This window comes from Odontomachus brunneus, unplaced genomic scaffold, assembly GCF_010583005.1.
Source record: "Odontomachus brunneus isolate Ranch 3 - 2012 unplaced genomic scaffold, Obru_v1 Obru_scaffold_060, whole genome shotgun sequence".
In the NCBI taxonomy this organism is placed as follows: Eukaryota; Metazoa; Arthropoda; class Insecta; order Hymenoptera; family Formicidae; genus Odontomachus; species Odontomachus brunneus.
The window spans coordinates 581,840-596,369 of record NW_022639510.1 but is presented as its reverse complement, the minus strand read 5'-3'; the positions used below and the strand labels follow the sequence as shown (position 1 = coordinate 596,369).

At 36.5% G+C, this 14,530-nt stretch overlaps 2 protein-coding genes across 2 annotated transcripts; both read right to left on the bottom strand.

Annotated features, from left to right (window-relative positions):
- Nucleotides 1-413: 413 nt before the first annotated feature.
- LOC116846112 (DNA repair and recombination protein RAD54-like) lies at nt 414-6,609 on the bottom strand. Its single transcript, XM_032819559.1, has 10 exons — nt 6,445-6,609; nt 5,895-6,104; nt 5,617-5,807; nt 5,289-5,491; nt 3,919-4,361; nt 3,567-3,828; nt 2,448-2,610; nt 1,967-2,372; nt 913-1,076; nt 414-841 (listed from the first exon to the last, which is right to left on the bottom strand). The coding sequence occupies exons 1-10, from the start codon at nt 6,445-6,447 to the stop codon at nt 649-651; spliced, it is 2,238 nt and encodes a 745-aa protein (XP_032675450.1). The 5' UTR covers nt 6,448-6,609; the 3' UTR covers nt 414-648.
- A 2,572-nt stretch (nt 6,610-9,181) lies between these two features.
- Nucleotides 9,182-14,206, bottom strand: LOC116846043 (V-type proton ATPase subunit B). Its single transcript, XM_032819379.1, has 4 exons — nt 14,005-14,206; nt 11,947-12,413; nt 10,659-11,324; nt 9,182-10,414 (listed from the first exon to the last, which is right to left on the bottom strand). Exons 1-4 carry the CDS (start codon nt 14,090-14,092, stop codon nt 10,148-10,150), a joined length of 1,488 nt encoding a protein of 495 aa, XP_032675270.1. The 5' UTR covers nt 14,093-14,206; the 3' UTR covers nt 9,182-10,147.
- Nucleotides 14,207-14,530: the final 324 nt, after the last annotated feature.

Here is a 14,530-nt window from a genome sequence, read left to right as displayed (position 1 = left end):
TTTTTCAATAAATTTTCAAAAAATTAGAAAATGACTCCGTTAATGCTTAAGAATTTCAGTATAATTAATAAAAAAGCTTTGTTTTAGATAATCTAAATTGGAATCGAAAAAAGAGACCATTAGTTCGGAGTCGTCTCATGACATTTGAATAAATGTTTGAACATTTATGATAATCCTTTTTTAATTTTTACAACTATTTTTAATAGCTCATAATATACTAAAATAAAATGTAAAACCGCAATTTAATGGAATGTTTAGTTTTGTTTAATTCGCATCTGGAAATTACCTGCTTTTTCGGGCCTTTTTCACAGTGGTCTAATCCCTTAAAATTTACTTATTTCATAGGAGATAATATCGCGATACATATCTTTTATGGTAATTTGTTTAAAAAGTCATATATTTATATGCTGTGGTATCTTATAAATATTTTATTAAATGAACCTATATTTATGCGTATGTACATGTGACGCGCAATTATCTAAAATAAAAAATATATTCTTATATCTCTTATATATACTTGCTCTATTTTTTTTCACATAAATGACTGACAAAAAATAATTTAAACATGAAAAACAAGAAACAAGTTTAAACATAAACTTTAAACAGCATTGAAACTCAAGATCAGAGAGATTGTCAGTTGAATCACAATTACTTTACTTGCTCGTGCGAACGATGATGAAAAACGAAGGAGATACCGCTGGACCAGCAGTGTTTCAGCGGTATATCAGGCAGGTGTCGTGGATTCTGTGTGTGTCGCCATTCTGATAGGTCAGAATTGCAGTCGGATTGCTCCGGCGGACCTTTCGTCTCGATGCCGTTGACACAACGTCTGCACTTGAACCTGTAACAGTATCACGTCTCGTGAATCATCTTGATGAATTTCAAAAGCCAGCATCCACGTCTCGCGCTTACTTGACGTGCGTGTCCGACACTGTGTTCTCTTCCAACTTGAATAAATCGCGGAGATCCGTTATGGTAAAATGCCTCGCCACATCGTCCTCTTGATCCACCACCGTCGAGCTCAAGGCTTTCTTGTGGGCTTGCCTCTGAAATATCTTCTCTTCTATCGTTCCAGTCTAAAAATACGGAATATTCGTAAAGACTGTAAATTTATAATAATTCTTGATAGTAGCCTATAATAATAAATATTTATAGATCAATAAAAATGTATAAATTGATAAGATGTAAGTGCCGAGAATATATTAATAAGATATAGATATATTAATAAGATATAGATATAATAAGATATAGATATAATAAGATATATAATAAGATATAGATATATTAATAAGATATATTAATAAGAGAAGTTCCAGAAGTGTTTTATCGATTCTGAGTTTAGACTAGTCTATAATTGTTCTAGCAGGTCTAAATAATATAAATTTCTATTTGTATTCCCTATTTTTGCGTTTTAAAAAAGTGGTAGCATGCAAAATTTTATAATTTTCAACAATTTAATAATAAAATAATATGTAAAATAAAATCAATTTTTTGCTAATTTTAATTGAAAATTATTTTCAATAAAAAAAATTAATCTCATAGTACTACATAAATACTATAATAAAGAAATGCTATAATCTTACTTTCAATTTCTATTCTAACTTGTCCTACTGTAAAAAATATAAAATAAAAGTGTTATCGACTTGTTTTTTAATTGAATTTAAAGCTAAATAATGTTTACATTTTTCTATAGCGCAATTATTATAATTTGTTTATTTTATTAAATTATTAAAAATTATTAAATTCTGCACGCTACCTTTTTTCTAAATAACATACTGAAAACAAATTTCTGAATAACGCAAAAATAGTGCAAATTGAGATTTGTGTTATTTAGAATTTCTAGAACAATTTTATACTATACTATTTTATACTATAAATTCAAAATCGACGAAACACTTCGGAACTTTTCCTTGTAAAGGAAAATGAGCTCATCGCTTCTTAAACATCAACATTTTGTTGTACTAACGGAAAGGAAGCGATACACGAAGCACGGTTTCTTCTGACCGTCCCGCCAAACTCGGGCCATCGCTTGGTCGTCGTTTGCTGGATTCCAATCCGGATCGAACATGACGAGACGGTTCGCGCCGATAAGATTCAAGCCGCATCCGCCGGCTTTTGAGCTGAGCATGAAAATAAAGTCGCTGCTACTCTCGCTGTTAAAATTGTCGACCACCTTCGCTCTTTTCTTGATCGTCATTGTGCCGTCCAGTCTCACGTAATTGTAGCCACGTTTGTGGCAGAGTTTTTCGAACAGATCCAGTGTTTGCGTGTAGTTGGATACCAGTACTATTTTGTCGTTCGTCGTGGTTTTCACAGATGCCAGCAGGCAATCAAGAACCATCAATTTCCCCGACAATTCGGGTAAAACATCTCTGCAACAATTATTTACCGTCGTTAAGCTGCATACGCTTAATCGTTCAACAACAAATAACAAATGGATTTTATACTTTGTCGAGTAATTAGCTGGTAATAATTTTGCGGCGTTCTCAAATCCGTCCGACCTCTCCTTAATTTTGTCGTATATCAAGTCAGGATGATTGCACAGCTTCTTCAAGAGAGTTATAGCAGCGAGTGCGGACAGGCTTCCTCCTTTTTTCGAATTATCGCTATCTATATGAGAAATGTTCGCAGGTGTTCATTAGCATTTATTAGCAACTAAAAACAAATTTCTTAACATATTGAATTACTCTTTATGCTCGAACTAGCACAAGGCTTTTCGTACAGAAACGTCCGTAACGCTTTAAGTTACGTTAAGTAACGGATTTCTTATTGTTTGTGAGGTAGTATAAAATACATATCAAATATTTTATAACAAAAAGAAGATTAGAAAATAAATATTTAATCCCATAAATTAGTATTCCTCTTTCTATAGTATATTGTTTATTCATTTAGTCATTGCAATAATTAAATTAAAAGAATGTCATAATGTAGAAGTAATATAAATTTTGATAATATATTAATTTAAATATATCTATTATATAATTATATTTTATTAAAAAATATTTGGTATATATATTTATCTTATATATAATAATGCACCTGATTACTTATTGATTGTTGGAGCAAAAGGAAAGTGTATTTATAGCATTTCGAAGGTGTAATCGATTGCAAATGTTATTTTGTGGATATCTTTTTTCATTTCAACTTTGCAGAATTTTTGAGCATGCATTTCCTTGCTTCTAACATCATAAATCAAGATAGTCGCGGCAAGTAGCCAGGAATCTTTAGATAAGGTAACCAGATCTTCTGATTTTCCCGGGATAGTCTCGGATTTTATCTCGATTTAGAGAATTTTTAAAATCTTTTTGACAAAAAGACTTTAAGAAAATTTTCAACTTTTTTCAACTTTTTGAAAATACCAGTTTTGTATTTTCTTCTTAATTTCAAACAAGGATAACGGAAACTTTAGCTTAGTAATAATTTTTATTGTTATTCTATATAGGGAGTAGCACTTTTGTTAAGTTAATTTTTTGTGATCCTCTCCTCCCCTCGTGTTCCGTATATTTATGCGTCCCGGATTTGGGAAATCTGATCATCTTACTTAAGAGTATAGAAAAAGCGTGTACCTTCCATAGACTTCTTTATACTATCACTGTGAATGAAGCTCTTATAGAGACGGGTTTGTAGCTCTCCCATTTTGATGCATACGACAAGCTCGTGCTTCAGCGGTAAGTATTTCGAAAGTAAGGCACTGGTACGTCTGATGAGACATTTGTTAACGACCGACACTAGCTCGGACAAACGCTCCTCGGCGAGCTTTCGTTCATTGTCCGTCGCGGCTGCATCTTGACCGCGTAATATAGGAGTCTCGAACTTCCTCCGGAATTCCTGCAGGATCAAAGATTGCGTAAGCAACTGAACTTGCGACCAAGTTAAACGAACTAGCGATAGAGATCTGCCGACACCACTTGTATTTACTTGCGCAGTCCCTAATAATCCTTGATTGACAAAGTGTACGAGAGAGAAATACTCGAGCAGGTCATTTTGTATAGGCGTTCCGCTGAGCAGCACTCTCCTCTTGGCTTTCAGACCCATTAACGACTGATAAGTTTGATTCTCGGAATTCTTCAAACGATGACCCTCGTCGCACAATACGAGACCTACTTCGTTCTGATGTAAAACGTGCGCATGTAAACGGAAAGTCTCATAGCTGATGATAAGGATGGGATACACGCATCTGCCGCTGTAAGCTTTCATAAAGCTGATGAGCTTCTTGTCAATGTCTTTTTTGTTGCCGCCGTCGATAGCGAGAGCGCTCACTCGGTTGTTCAGCCACTTGTAGATCTCATTGTACCAGTTCTTTACCAAGGAACTAGGCGCGACGATTATCGCTTTGTCTATCAGTGGCTTCGCTTCCGGCCCTGCACAAAATACAATCCAGGTTCTTTAATTGTGAGAATATACCTGTATGTACCTGAATATATCTGAATGCATGTTTTTGAATAGTTTATTCAGAAATTCATCTATTTTCAATAGCATATCAATGGAATTAATTATAAATTCACTATTTATTGAACAAAATTACGTTTTTATATATTTCACTATCTAAATAATAAAATCCTATTTTGAAAATACTCTTAAAATAATATCTTGCCACATTTTTCACTCAATCTACAATAGACTACAATATGGGCGAGTTTTTTAATTCATCGATGGATCCATCGATGAATTAAAAAACTCGCCCTATTACTTAAAGCATAAAACAGCTGTTTCCTGACTTATCGACGTTACGTTAAATTTCTGTATAATTTTATGCAGTTTTTTTATTCAGGTAACTAAACTTTTTAAGACTTCTGGTTACTCACAGCGAAACTTTTGATTGCTGTGATCAGAAGTAAGAAAATGCATGCTCAAATTTGTGCAAAGTACGTCGAAATAAAAATATATATCGAAAAAATGACATTAATAATTAATTAAATAACTTAATATTTCTAAAATACTCTGAACACTTTTCTTTTGCTCTAACAATCAATAAATAAAATTAATCATAAAATTAACATGACACACAACCTTTCTTTTTAACCTACCTTTCCTCATGATTTTGTTATATACATTTTACAATTGTTTATTGATTGTTAGAGCAAAAGGAGTTTTGAAGATATGCTTAATCAATTGTGTCATTTTTTTATTTCGACATATTTTGCAGGAATTTTGGACATGCATTTCCTTACTTCTGACATCATCAATCAAGATGGCTAGTAGCTAGAAACCTTAATAAAATATATATTTTAATATTAATATATATTATAATATTGTTAATAAAACAGATATATTGTACTTTGGCTTACCTTGTTTCAATAATGTCCACAACAGAGTTATACATTGCAGTGTTTTGCCGAGACCCATTTCATCTGCCATGATGCAACCATATGCATTATCTATGCGTTTACCTGTTACACATTCATACATAAATTTCACACCTTCACGTTGATGTGGCCTTAACACATTGCACAATTGGGGATCAACAACTACATGTACAAGTTGCTTGCATCTGTAAAAATAAATTATATAGTATTTTATAAGAACCTAGTGGTTTTACTTACATAAAAGTTATATATTGCTCATGTCATAAAAGACATTGCAAAAGTATTTTGTATAGAGATATTGTTTACATACGGGTCTAACTTTAATTTGTCGTGTTCAGATATCTCTGGTGGTGAGTAGACAATCAACGCATTGGCTTCATTGGGATCATGAAGTGATATACGTGGTCCTGAGAAGTATACTCCAAGATATCTCCTGGATAATTCATAACCAGGTACAGGTATTTTAAATGGTTTGCTGAGTAATTTTCTCACTCTTTCTTCCTAATCAATATCACATGTTATTTCTATAGTAAAGGATCATGTGCATATAACAAAAATATGAAAGAAACTATTAGTGAATAAAATTACATGTTCTGATATCACTTCTTGAGTCGCACGGACACCATTATCAGAAAGGAGAACAGCTTTGCGTTCTTGTATTTGTACATCTTTAATATTTTTGGAAGCTCTTCTTTTTGGCTGTTGCGTGAAGCTGTCTGACTGGGTTAGTTCTGTAGTGTTGGATATATCTAAGAGCAAGGGACGTTTACCACATTGACTAGGTGCCAATGATCGAATCTTGTATATGTGAACATGTAAAGAAGAAATATACATTAAATTATGTATTTTGTAAATTGTGTATATGCAAGATTGAAGTATACATGATACATTTTATTTAATGCTATTTTTAATTATATTTAATTATAATTAGTGCTAAGAAAAATATATTAATGTTCCGCACGGTAGACAAACTTTTTAATTTATATTTTAACTAGTTAATACCACTGATATGAATAATCTTGCTGATCTTAAATTACAAATGTTAAACGTATAATGTTTATCACACATAACCTCTATATTTCGTACACCAAACATTCATAAACGTTGGGCTAGATATATTTATTCTACAAATTCTCACCATTTCACGTACTTTGAACACTTATGTTGTTTAATTATCAGTTACATTAATTGTTAACTCGTCATTATATATGAAAATGGCGCGAATCATTTAACAACTTCATTCAAATTCGTTTGATGCAGTAAGTCTGTTTTTTGTAGTTGACTGCTGAACTGGTGCTGTATATTGAAGTGAGACAAATATACGTTTTCTTATGGCTCCTGCCCACAGAACGCGGCAACGCTTGCCGCGCAGCGGAAGTTCGTGCGATAGCCAATCAATATGCTGCTTTCCATAATAACCTTGTAGCTCTCACGGAAAAATAACATATTGATTGGCTGTTGCGCGAACTTCAGCTGCGCGGCAAGCGTTGCCGCGTTCTGTGTGCAGAAGCTATTATGGTTCCTGCACACAAGACGCGATAATGCTTGACGCGCGGCGGAAGTTCGCGCAACAGCCAATCAATATACTGCTTTCCGCAATAACCTAGAATAATGGCTCCTGCCCACCTTGACTAATGGCATTAAAGTTACATAGTAACTTTCTATTAAATAAATTTAATATTGACAATGTATATCAACGACGACGCAATCGATACAATTGATACGTTTTCTTGATGAGTATTATACCAGCTTGATATATCGTTGTTTATATACATTATCGATAAAATTAAGTCCCGATCCACAATAGGTGTAGTAAGCTTAAGCCTTAAGAAATTGACCAATCACAGTTAAATTTGAGGAGAATAATCGACTGTGATTGGTCAATTTCTTAAGGCTTAAAGCTTACTACACCTATTGTGGCTCGGGACTAAAGCCAGCGGCACACGATGCTTGTTTTTATGCTGGATTGCTTGCTGATTGGTGTATTTCTGAAGATGGATGGAAATACACCAATCAAAACAGAATATTTCCATCCAGCAAGCAATCCAGCACGAAAACAAGTACCATTGACCAATCCGAATTCCTATTCCCTGTTGCCTGACATTGTGCATAGAGCGTTACGTTCATGTAGAAAGTCCATTACCTTTTTAACCTAGGGTTGGATTTCTGAACACAATCACAGATGGATTTAAATGTCCGTTGCATTTGCCGTCGATTTGTACTACTTGAATAAAATATGTCAACTTATTTTAGAGTCGTACTACAACCTCGACTTGACATTGAAGTCAGTGACTGCGTTCCAAAATTCTACTCGGTGGGTAGAGTACATGCTTCTTCGGGTGCTCATATTTATAGCATATAGTATAACCTATTACATGCAACTTTGTACAATATTTTATTTTCCCATTGGCGGATACAGTCTATTTGCATGCGCATAACGATCATAATACACTCAGAGGAAGAAATATATATTCTCACATCGTGGTTCTAGGGCCGGCTTCTCTCTCATTTATGCCCAATTTCTTCACCTCCGGTTAACTTTATCTGTCAGTTATTCTATTGGAATTGACCAATCATATTTATGGTTGCCAAGATTAACTAATTACAGTTGACATTTATCCGACAGATAAAGTTAACCGGAGGTGAAGAAATTGGGCATAAGCAATATATTACATATATGTTTTTAGGTACGGTCCAACAACCGCTACAAATGCTGCGCAGCGTTTCTCCTTCTTGTTCTATTTCTCGGATTCGAATGAAGAAAGAGAAAGAAACGCTACAAAGCATTTGCAGGGTGGGACCCGATTGACCACGATACGATTGGACATAGATTCTAATGATTGGTTCGACCTAGTAATTCACTAGATAATTCTTTTCTTCGGTTGGTTGTATCCAATCGTAGACAACCGTGGACAATCGGGACGCTCTCCATTTGCAGCGCCCACTGGACTGTACCCTTAGGGGCCATCTACAATGGAAAATCGTACATCGTAAAAGTAAGAAATTGACTAATCATACTGGATTTTTACAAGAATAATCGATTGTGATTGGTTAATTTCTTACTGCTGCAGCATACAATTCTCCATTGTATATGGACCTTTAGATAGCCTGTTAGCAATCTAGTTTATAGCATGTTCGACTCTGGAGATTTGTTCGCGTCCGATAGAGTTTCCGATATATGCGAGAGAATGGCCGCTACCGCCACATATTTTCACTACGTTCAGTCAAAATTCTTTTGTTGAAAATGAGCAGAGCAAACAACGTCCAATATCATCTATTTTTTTGTCACGACATTTTTTGAAGCAGTAAGATACTGGCATTTTTGGTTTTACGAATTTAATAGCCACGCTGACTCAATTGTACGTTGTAAGTACTCAACAAGTAAGAGACCTTGCACAATGCCAAGCTACAGACAATAAGAATAGATATTAGCCAATAGGAACAGAGAATAGAAATAATTAACCAATCTGAATACTATTCCCTGTTGTCTGGCATTCTGCAAGAGCCTTAACGTGTCACACACCAACGTCACACACATAGGACCGCCGCCATTTTCTCGCATGCAACCGGAAACCTTACATGACATACGTTCGAAGCCCTTGTTAGCAATCTAGTTTAGTATAGACATCTGTGCGCTTGATGTGTATTATAAGCGCTTTAAAACTTTCTGCTACATTGACATATATTTTCCTATCCTTTTTATATATTTATTAAATTATACAATATTCGAATAGCTATCTGTATGTATCAAAGCACAATTAAATATAAAATAAATAAAAATTGAAAATACTTCTGGCTGATAAATTTCATGAAGAAAAATAATTCGTGTAAAGTAGTTTCGAGACAATTGAAATGATGTATTGAATGCAACACAATTCAAAGACAACAATGTTCCTTTAATTCTCTATTTCTAACATATACATCTTGCCTTTCGCAGAGACAATGCACAGTAAGGTTTCACTCAGAACATCCTCTAAATAAGTATCTGTACATGTGGTGTTAAACATCTTTCCCTTGGATTTGGTTCAAACGCATAAAACATGTTATATGTGAATTTCGCAAGTGGAATGTAGGGAAATACCACGTATTCGCCAACTACGTGTCCCGCTATACTTTTCATCTATGTTAATACTGAATGATATATTACACTTTACAATTGTCGGCTTAGTGTGGGCGAGCACTGCTCTAAGCACGAGAGGCATGCGTTAAAATTGAAACGATATATTCACAGTTTTTATTACCATGATAGACAACACGCACAGCACCGGAACCGCGACTACAGATCCGTCCGTAGAATTCCGAGCTAGGTCAATTTCCTCACTCAATTTCTCAACACGATATTTACTTTACACTTTCATTGCACAACATCAAAAAAGAGAAACGATCCTGTAGCTTGTACTGTTAATATTTATAGTGTGTAACAGAGCGAGTTACTCTCTTTCTTTCTCTCTTTTTCTTTCTCATTTCTCTTTTACTTTTTCTTACAATAAAAGCAAGCGCCAGTTAAATTGTTCTCTTATCAAATTACGTCGATGTACTCTGTGAATACGCGAGGATAATTAATTTTCCTTTGTTCTAAACAGTGTCGAATGAACAGAGGGCCGCAGGCGTGAGATATAACGCGTACTTTTCGCCGTTTCATTTCAAACTCCGATGACTTGATCTTACTCCTTGTTCACAATCTTGCTTTAATTTTTAAGCCGTAAGAAATTGACTCTAACCACAGTCAATTATTTTAAGAATAATCAACTATGATTAATTTCTTACGGCTTAAGGATTAAAACAAAATTGTGAGCAGGAGGTTACATGGGTATAAGGCTAGACTCTTAAATAAACGGCGATTAATGACGGGAGTCCCTCGGGTAGAATTCTGCGAGAGTGCTGGCTGGGATTCGTTTGAGCATCTCCTTGGGGAAGATTCGCAGCAGCTGCCAGCCGATGTCCAACGACTCGAACACCGTGCGGTTTTCGTAGCTACCCTGCGAGATGAAGTTCTTTTCGAACTTTGATAAGAATTCCAGATAAAGTAAGTCGTCCGGCGTCAATGCTTCCTCTCCCACGACGGCTTTCATGGCTTGCACGTCCTTTCCGATGGCGTAACAAGCGTACTAGAAAACAAATATTATTAGTAAAATTGATTCTTATAATGACAAAGGCTTTACATGAGGACATTTTATAATTTTCAGAAATGGTCTAAATCGCAAAAAAGTAATTGCAGAATTAACTGCAAAGAAAATATATTTTGAGATCAGCCAATTTATGACCCGTCTCTAAATCGAAGAATTAACAACAATGAAGAAAATATATTTTGAGATCAGTCAATTTGAGATTTTTCTCTAATTCACGACTCACCAGCTGATTAGACACATCAGAATGATCTTTTCGCGTCATGCCTTCGCCAATAGCGGACTTCATGAGACGCGATAGAGATGGCAGTACGTTCACAGGTGGATAGATCTGTCTGTTGTGCAGCTGACGGTCAACGTAGATCTGACCCTCCGTGATGTATCCGGTCAGATCGGGAATCGGGTGAGTGATGTCGTCGTTCGGCATAGTGAGAATCGGGATCTGCGTGATGGAACCATTGCGGCCCTCCACACGGCCGGCGCGCTCGTAGATAGTCGCCAGATCGGTGTACATGTAACCGGGGAAACCGCGTCTACCCGGCACCTCCTCGCGAGCGGCCGACACCTCTCGCAACGCTTCGGCATACGACGACATGTCGGTGAGGATGACCAGGACATGTTTCTCGCATTGATACGCCAGGAACTCGGCCGCGGTCAGGGCGAGACGCGGCGTGATGATTCTCTCGATCGTCGGGTCGTTGGCCAAGTTTAAGAAGAGGCACACATTCTCCATGGAGCCATTCTCTTCGAAGTCTTGCTTGAAGAAACGCGCCGTCTCCATGTTAACGCCCATAGCTGCGAACACAATGGCGAAGTTGTCCTCGTGCGAGTCCAAAACGGACTTGCCGGGCAACTTTACGAGGCCCGCTTGACGACAGATTTGTGCGGCGATCTGTTAAAATGAAGATAACAAATTTTCGTTTAATAGATAAGAATCAGAATGATTCGGTCATGAATGTTGTAATAAATATACATTTTGTAAAAATTTAATTATAACAAAACAAAATTTGTAAAATTTTATTGTACAAAGTTATGGTAAAAATTTTTGGTCTACTGGCGAAACCTTAACTAATCATTGAAAATTATTTCTGGGATTTTATAGAAAATAACATTTATTTATTAGATCCGAGAAAAGTTATAAAAATATCGAAATTTATTATTGATTGTTGAGATAGTCATATAAAGTGTTTTTATTAAATGTGTAACTGATCTTATTTTAAAGATATATCAAGGGTGTAAGGTTTAAAAACACTTCATATGATTGTTTAAATAATTAATTGTAAATTCTGGTTTTCATAATTTCCCCTTGACTTGGTAGACTAATTGTTACTTCTTGTTTCTAGAAGATCTCAGAAACAATTTCCAACTAGTTTTGATTAGTTAAGATTTCGTCAGTGGGTAAAAATGTGATTTGGTCAATGGGGAAAAATGCTATTTGTAACATTCTTTTTTATCTCTTTTTAAATTCTTCTTTTCATTTATCTTTCTAAATACAAAGCTGAATAAAAGTATACCTCATTATGTGGCAGACCAGCAGCAGAGAAAATGGGGATTTTCTGACCACGGGCAATGGAGTTCATAACGTCGATGGCTGATATTCCGGTTTGAATCATCTCCTCCGGATAAATACGGGACCACGGATTGATAGGCTGTCCTTGGATATCCAAGTAGTCCTCCGCCAGAATCGGCGGACCTTTATCGATCGGTTTGCCTGAGCCGTTGAACACACGACCCAACATGTCCTCAGACACGGGGGTCCGCAGAATATCACCGGTGAACTCGCAGTGAGTGTTTTTCGCGTCGATACCCGATGTGCCCTCGAAGACTTGGACCACGGCTTTAGAGCCGGACACCTCGAGTACTTGACCAGAACGTAGAGAGCCATCTGCGAGCTTCAATTGTACGATCTCAGCATACTTTGGGAACTTCACCTCGTCCAATATCACCAATGGACCGTTTACTCCAGACACTGTCTTATACGCTGAAAAAAAGAGTTAATTACTACATAGAACTTGGTGTTTTCTGTGTGTAAAATTTGATCTGTAATATGATCTTTCTTTGATCCTGATTTCTTTCTTTTTATCTCTTTCTGACTCGAACTTTAAACCTTAAGCCAGAAAAAAGGAGAAAATAAGAAATAGAAAGCAAAGAATACATTGTAAATCAGATGTTATTAATATATTTTTAATACAGATTACGCATTTAGCTTAATAAAAATCATATTAACTTAATCTTAAAAAGGTAGCAATAATCTATAATATGTATTAGTAAAAATAAGTGGTATAGATAGATATATAGATAGATAAATTTATTGTGAATTCTGAGAGATAGATAGTAGAAATGAGTAATTTTTACTCAAGTAATATCCCACAAAAAAGCAGTGGTATCCATTTCAATAGGTGATGCAGTAAATAAAAGGAGAGCCTAAGGCTTTCAATATGAGCAACAGTTATGCTATTTTTCTAATTTAATGAAAATTACAGAAACTTCCTCACATAGAATTATGTTTAACATAATGTTATCTACTATTTTTTTACCAGTTTCTGCAACACAAAGTCCCATCCTTTGTAATAAGATTTATATATCGCATTGATTAGGATATTTTGATTTATATTTCTGCATGTTTATGTTATATGTTGTTAAAATTCTTCATTATTATTTTATTGTACTCTTTGCTGTGAGGTAGTAATAAAGGTAACATTATGAGAGTTACCATTGAATTAATTTTAATTCTCTTTACAAGACTAAGGATAAAAAATATAGATCCATTTAAAAAAGTAAAGATGACCTTGACTTTTTATAAAGAAGGAACTTTTTGAAGATTTTTATTGTTGCATTTTATAACTGTTTGAAAAATGATTAATTCTATCTAGAACTTTTTCTTGTCCACAATTATTGTAACAGGTAAAGATATAGTAGATATCATTAGTGAACACCCTGCATATTTCCTAAAAATAATTTCTACTCACACCTTTAATTTTGGATACCAGAATTTTGCTGAATAAGCTTACAAATACAAGTCAGATCAAGTAAACTATATATGACAGTCTTACAAGGAATTGCTTATAACATTTATATATCTGTCATGATACATTATATCGTAATTCCGCGGGTGCCAACGACTGAAGTCACGCCCGAGGGTGAGAGCGAAGACATTGCTCGACGCTCCAAAATTTGGGTGAACGCTTGGCCCGTCTCATGATCTCTTATCTCTTAATATCAATTGACAATCGTCTGAAACCTCTCAAGAGTGCGAGAAAGCAGCCGAAATCACGCGCCCGTGCGATTGACACGAGCTGCCACGAATCGTCGCCTGCGGTCACATGACGCCGCGAGCTCGGCCTCGAGAGCGGCGATTACGCGGACGTAATCGGACGATTGCGTCTATCCGCGAGGTTCGCGGCGTTGAAGCCAGCCGTTTTCGTTCCCCTAAGACCTAAGTGTCGCGATAGGAACGCCGGAAAACGGGAATTTCGGCGATCAGCTGACCTAGTTGAGGATCGATCAGATGCTACGCCCACTTGGATTCCCCGTTCGAGCTCGTCGCCAAGACGAGTCGGCGGATTACTCACTGAGTCGGGGCTGCGCGATGAAGTCCCGGGACACGGCGAGTACGTGTTCCTGGCTCGCTTGGTGGCCACTGATCGTCTTCGGATACATCTCGGTGTCGTCTTCGTCTCAGTTTCACAAGTGCGTGATCAGCCGTCGCCGCTGCCACTGCTGACTCCACGGAACAGCAGAAGATACTGTTCCGCCGTGCCGCGAGAAGAACGAGAGAGAAAGACGACTGAGGAGGTGCTGGTGTGCGAACAGCGGTGGGGGGAGGCGGGATTTGATTGTCGCACGCGCGACTAAATATCGAAAATGGAACGCGAATCAAGCGGAATTGAAACGCGCAACGAATTGAAAATATGTTGCGTGCGGAAAGCTCGAAGTGAGCTTTCCCGTAGAATCACGCAAGTTCTTCAAGTCGCGGTAAATAATTGCAAGAAGTTGTAAAGCGCTCCCCTCGCGCGCTTAGCATATATTCCGAGAGCGAGAGAGAGAGAGAAGGACGGTGGATAAGGCACGTGCAATCACGTGGCTCGGACTAAGTGG

What these genes read in the sequence shown, in the direction of transcription:
- LOC116846112 (XM_032819559.1), bottom strand. An exon ending in GTGGACATTATTGAAACAAG is followed by an intron (nt 4,362 to 5,288) that starts GTAAGCCAAAGT and finishes TATTTTGTGCAG; the next exon opens with GGCCGGAAGCGAAGCCACTG. An exon ending in TCGTGTATCGCTTCCTTTCC is followed by an intron (nt 1,077 to 1,966) that starts GTTAGTACAACA and finishes CCGTATTTTTAG; the next exon opens with ACTGGAACGATAGAAGAGAA.
- LOC116846043 (XM_032819379.1), bottom strand. Translation starts at nt 14,092, where the DNA reads ATGTATCCGAAGACGATCAGTGGCCACCAAGCGAGCCAGGAACACGTA. An exon ending in CATCGCGCAGCCCCGACTCA is followed by an intron (nt 12,414 to 14,004) that starts GTGAGTAATCCG and finishes TCTTTTTTTCAG; the next exon opens with CGTATAAGACAGTGTCTGGA. An exon ending in CTGATGTGTCTAATCAGCTG is followed by an intron (nt 10,415 to 10,658) that starts GTGAGTCGTGAA and finishes TTTGTTTTCTAG; the next exon opens with TACGCTTGTTACGCCATCGG.